Source organism: Branchiostoma floridae, chromosome 14, assembly GCF_000003815.2.
Source record: "Branchiostoma floridae strain S238N-H82 chromosome 14, Bfl_VNyyK, whole genome shotgun sequence".
Taxonomy (NCBI): domain Eukaryota; kingdom Metazoa; phylum Chordata; class Leptocardii; order Amphioxiformes; family Branchiostomatidae; genus Branchiostoma; species Branchiostoma floridae.
In genome coordinates this window covers 1,920,232-1,926,231 of record NC_049992.1, presented here as the reverse complement: position 1 = coordinate 1,926,231, position 6,000 = coordinate 1,920,232, and the positions used below count along the sequence as shown (strand labels likewise).

Sequence of the window (6,000 nt, the reverse complement as noted above, 5' to 3'; positions counted from 1 at the left end):
CTCCGCTGTAAATGGATGATCCCCCACCCCTCCCTGAGATACCCGACGGGGAATGGGTCTGTCCGCGCTGTTCTGTAAGTATGGGAGGAGTGGTTCATTTGTGTTTGTGGAGGGGGGCTAGCATACTATCCACTGTCTCAACCCAAACTAGTCCATTCTTGTTCCAAGGTGGTGTAGTCACTTTGTGTATGGACTAGTGTATAAAGTTTGTACAGACCAAACATTGTTGATCTCCTGTGTGTAATAATTTCTGCCCTCCTCCCCAGTGCGAGCCCCTGCAAGGTCGAGTAGAGAAGATCTTTCTGTAAGGAAATAGAATAACCTTGTTGGTTTCCTATGTGTAATAATTTCTTCCCCCCTCCCCCAGTGTGAGCCCCTACGAGGAAGAGTAGAGAAGATTCTCCACTGGCACTGGTTCACTCCTGACCCTGCGCCCGACATCCCCACACTGGCCGACCTCAACATGACATGTGGTGAGTCTTGGTCTCTACTGTACTGTTTGTTTTAATGAAACAAATGTTCATCTTAGAAGTCCTTTGACTTGAAAGTTCATCTGTGTTGGTAGAAGACATTCTGGAAAAGTTGAACTGTAATTACCAACACAAAAATTGAACTTTAATTATTTTTTTTGTATTACAGAGGAAGACAGCCAAGAGGCAGAAGCCCTGAAGAAGAAGGTAAGAAAATGCAACTTGGAGAAGGAACTGTACTGAAATCTTTGGATATTGTACTTTTCTTTTACCCAAAGTTTTAGTACCTGCCAATGTAAAGTTGTTTCGGTAGCCAGTCTGCTACCTTACTCTGAGCTATGATGTTATATACTTCAATTCTTGATGTATTTTTTAAGACCAAAGAGTTTAGTTTTTTGGAAACAAACTGTTCACTATTTTTGTAATCCTGCTTCAGTTCAGTAGCCAGTCTGCTACCTTAATGTTATCTACTTAGAAATCTTATGTATTTTTAAAAACATAGAGTCTAGTATATTTTTAAACAAGAAACAAACTTTTTACCATTTTTGTAATCCTGTTCCAGTATCAACCGCGCCCCACGCGACAGTTTCTCGTGAAGTGGCGCGGAATGTCATACTGGCACTGCGACTGGGTCACCGAGCTCCAGCTCGAGATCTACCGATTAACTGCTTATGCTAAACAAACTAACTAACAAACTTTTCATTATTTTTCCAGTACCAACCGCGCCCCACGCGACAGTTTCTCGTGCAGTGGCTTGTAATGTTGTATTGGCACTGTGATAGGCAGTCTGCTCCCTTACTCTGTGCTATGATGTTATAACTTGTATACTTTTATGTATGAGATGTATTTTCAAACTCACTCACTATCCAACTAAGAATTTAGTATCTATTAAAGCAACAAACGGTTCACCACTTCTGTAATCCTGTTCCAGTACCAGCCCCGCCCCACACGACAGTTTCTCGTGAAGTGGCGCGGGATGTCGTACTGGCACTGCGACTGGGTCACCGAGCTTCAGCTGGAGATCTACCACCCCGCCATGTTCCGCAACTACTTCCGTAAGAACGACATGGACGAACCACCGCCGCTCGAGGACGGCGGGGAGGAGCCAAACGACTCGACGCAGGATCCCGACAACGACCTTGAGAAGCGGTTCTACCGCTACGGGATCCGCCCAGAGTGGCTCACGATCCATCGCATCATCAACCACAGGTTTGTGAAAGGACACTATTTATAAATGTACTCCCACAGTTTCCTCTGAGACTGAAGAAAAATGTCCAGACATGATGTACAATATTATTATTTTACTGGTGTATGTACTGTACTAACTACTAAGTATCTGATACCAGCTTAAAAAAGAAGAAGAAATAGTAATAGCAGAGTGGCTCATGATTCACCGCATCATCAATCATAGGTTTTGTACTAGGTTTCTTGAGCAGGACTAGAAGTTAATTGTAAAGGATAGACTGTTAATAATCATTATAGAACTCTGTTTTTCCTAACGTAGAGTAGAACTTGATGCTACCAAGTTGGAGCATCCTCATTGGATAGATTTAAACCACACATACAGCTAGACGTGCAAGGGTTAGGTGTGATAAGTTGATCATTGTAGCTGCACTGCGTGGCTGCAAAGCTCGGGTTATGCAGAAGGGTGAATGTACAAATACTGTTCTTGTTCTCTCATCTTCATTCATTTCTTCCCTCCCTTCGTTCCAGGAGCCGGTTTGGTGTGGACAGTTTCCTGGTGAAGTGGCGGGACCTACCATACGACCAGTCCACCTGGGAGACAGAGGAGATCCCCGTCCCAGACTTCCAACAGCACATCAAGTCCTACTGGGACCACAGGTAATAACCCTGCAGTTCTGGGGGATATTGCTAGGGGGCACACACACACACGCACACACACTTCAGAGGAGATCCCCGTGCCAGACTTCCAACAGCACATCAAGTCTTACTGGGATCACAGGTAAAAAAAAACACTGCAGTACTGGGGATATCGCTAGGGGATACACACACACACACATCAGGTAATAATGAACACTTCCAGCAGCACATGAAGTCTTACTGGGACCACAGGTAATAACTTGCAGTTCTGGGGGATATCGCTAGGGGGCACACACATCAAGTCCTACTGGGACCACAGGTAATAACAAAACACCTGCAGTACTGGGGGATATCGCTAGGGGGCACACACATGCACACACACACACACACACACTTCCAGCAGCACATCAAGTCTTACTGGTACCTCAGGTAAATAAACCCGCTGCAGTTCTGGGGGATATCGCTAGGGGACACACACACACACGGACATACACACACACACATCAGAGGAGATCCCCATCCCAGACTTCCAGCAGCACATCAAGTCCTACTGGGACCACAGGTAATAATAACTCTGCAGTACATGGGGATATTGCTAGGGGGCACACAAGTACACACACACATGCACACACATCGAGCCCTACTGGGACCACAGGTAAAAAAAAAAACACTGCAGTTCTTAGAAAATTCACTAGGGCCTAGTAGGGGACCCATATCCAGCCAATACAGCCATGTAAATCCCTAGAAATGAGCATTGAACAGTGCTATGAACATTTCAAACTGTTTTCATATCTTTGAACAGAGCTGGATTTTTTTTATATATAGTAACTATTTTTTGAGTGTGTGTGCGCACAGTACAATGTCCTAGCATATACAACAGAATTATTTTGCTGTTGAATACTGCAAAGTTAGTTCTGTGTTTGCTGTCGAAAACCGTATATCTATGTTGCTGAACACAAAATCTTCATAAAGTGACAATGTCATGTTGTATGCCACCATAAGGATTTTGAAAAGACATTTAAATATTTGGCCTTTTTGATCTTGGGTTATCTTGTTTTTCAGAAAAAACTGGCTGAAGGCTCGGCGGTAGGTTGCACACTGTGTCCTCTGGGTGCAAACTATCTGCTACACCTTCCTTCTCTCTACCTTCTTCTTAAGACATCTTCTCTTTGAGCACTGAATATCTTGAAGTACTTTAAGAAAAGAATTTCAAGCTAGAACTTTGAACAAAGAAATTTGATTTCGAAATTTCTAAACTTGCTGATTAATTCTATTTGAAAGTCTTGATTTGAATTCCTTTTTATTATCCAACAAAACAAAAGTATGAAAACAATTTGGATTTGAATTCTTGAGACTTTTTTCCACATGGGAATTTGCGGGTATTTGCTTCTTGAGTTTGGTACATGCAAAGAATTTCTTAACATGAGATTCATAATGCTGTTATAGTTTAAAAGGTTGGTGAAAGAAATTGTCAGGTTCACCAAACGTTTTTTGCTGCTTTTTCTATCCATGATCTTATCTTTCCTTGAGTAATACAATCAACCACAAGATGTTTAAGTTGCTCCTTGGAACATGTCTTGAAGAAGAGGGTACTCTTTGCTTACTTCCGTCTGCAGATTCCACAATGTTTGGCATAATCAGGACGATTCCTTATTTGCAGGCTTTTGTTGAAGAAATTTTGGTCACAGATTATGAACATTCTAAATGACAGATTTTGGTTTCAAAAACAACAGCTGATAATACTAGTAACTTCTCTGACTTGCTATCTCATAAGGACAAAACATGAAGTAAAAGCATTGAATAAAAACCTGTAAAACAAGAAATAGAATTACAATGATACGATTTTTAAGACTTTACATCCGTACACAAAAATAAAGCGCTTACCAACAAGCTTTCGATCAGTCCTCTGATCCTTCTCAAGAAATATAATTGTTTGGGCCTACAATAGCAAAGGAGTCTGCAACAGTTATGAGTTCAAATCTGACCTCGATCTTTTCTTTAATTTCAAGTTTTCCTGCGTGATCTGAAGGTTGATGTGTTTACTGCTGGTGTGACATATCAGCAATGAAACCTAACCACCCCTACTTTGTAGTGGTACATCCCAAACATGTACTGCCTCTTGATTGCGAGTGAAAGCCTGGTGGACTATTCCACTCTGCAAAATAGGGAGGTCCATCCAAAAAAAACTGCATTATTTCATGGGATTTTGTTGGAACATTCTTGTGACAAAAGAATGACATACACTATTACAACTAACTTTCCAATGATACTGACATGCTTTCTATTCTATTTCCATATTTCAGGTATTCTAATCAATGTTTTCCTTCTCAATCTCAATCAATATAAATGAATAGACTAATATGTGTGTGTTTTTGCTATTTATTAAACAAATTAACAATATAAAGTAAGACAAATACTGGTTCAAAATCAGTTTTGATTCAAACATCGGTTTTTCAAAATCTTTTTCCATTTCTGAATCAAAGATACAATTTCATAAAATCTGTGGACGTCAACATGTAAGTAACCATTTTGTTGGTAAACACTTGAAAAGAAAAAAACAAGAGAAGATATTTCCAATTGTCTTGGCGTGCCTAACGTCCCTGGTCTCCCCTTGTCTTGCAGAGAGTCGATCCTTGGCCCAGAACCCAAGGGTAAGAAAGGAGGGAAGGACAAGAAAGATAAGAAAGGGAAGGCCAAAAAAGGGAAGGAGGCAAAGGAAAAGGAGGGAGCTGAGAAGGACTCTCCTCTCCCTACTATTGATGTGAGTTGAAACGTTTTTTACTTCTATTTAAAGTTTCTAATGAATCCGTTCTATGTATACAAGACAACAAGATCACATTTCCTAGCCATCCCATCCCTTCATAAACACACTAACCCTTCATGCTTGTGGCTCTTGCCGTCCCACCGTTTCCGACAAGACCACAAGATCACATTTCCTAGCCATTACATCGCATTACTTCATACAACACACTGATCCGTCAAATCCAAAATAGTGCCACCCTTCCCGTCATACACTGCAAAACAAAATGGCGGCGCCCATACATGCAAGCAAAAACAATACAGGTTTTGCTATGGCAATGGTTCCTGAACAATTTCATTCTGCTCCCTACTTTCTAAATCCATAGTGGTGCAGGTAAAATTTGTCTCGTGCAGGTGATTTTTCTGCATACCTGCACTGGTGCAGGTATGCAAAAAAAAAGGATTTTGAGCCCTGGAGAAGTATTGTCTTATTAGCATCCTTCTCAAAATGTGTCAATGTCTTATTTCACTTCTTCAGCCCTCTAAGAAGTACGACAAGCAGCCTGAGTTCATTGACGACACAGGAGGAACTCTTCACCCATATCAGCTGGAGGGTCTGAACTGGCTGCGCTTCAGCTGGAGTCAGGGGACGGACACCATCCTTGCTGACGAGATGGGGCTCGGGAAGACTATCCAGACCATCTGCTTTCTTAACTCGCTCTTCCAGGAGGTAAGACTACTTTAGAAACATAGTGAGATTCTAAGTTCCTTTCCTTGTAAGAAAGTTAGAGTCAGGGCACAGACACCATCCTGGCTGACGAGATGGGTCTGGGGAAGACTATCCAGACCATCTGCTTTCTTAACTCGCTCTTCCAGGAGGTAAGACTACTTTAGAAACATAGTGAGATTCTAAGTTCCTTTCCTTGTAAGAAAGTTAGAGTCAGGGCACAGACACCATCCTGGCTGACGA

General features: G+C 41.8%; 1 protein-coding gene across 1 annotated transcript in view; it reads left to right on the top strand.

Annotated features, from left to right (window-relative positions):
• LOC118430855 (chromodomain-helicase-DNA-binding protein 4-like) overlaps positions 1-6,000 on the top strand; it is a 38,610-nt gene that overhangs the window by 6,574 nt on the left and 26,036 nt on the right. Inside the window, exons 9-17 of the mRNA XM_035841888.1 lie at positions 12-74; positions 368-473; positions 640-677; positions 1,033-1,137; positions 1,402-1,679; positions 2,184-2,312; positions 3,354-3,377; positions 4,914-5,052; positions 5,569-5,760. Coding sequence (XP_035697781.1) covers positions 12-74; positions 368-473; positions 640-677; positions 1,033-1,137; positions 1,402-1,679; positions 2,184-2,312; positions 3,354-3,377; positions 4,914-5,052; positions 5,569-5,760 — 1,074 coding nt within the window. The remainder of the gene's footprint in view (positions 1-11; positions 75-367; positions 474-639; positions 678-1,032; positions 1,138-1,401; positions 1,680-2,183; positions 2,313-3,353; positions 3,378-4,913; positions 5,053-5,568; positions 5,761-6,000) is intronic.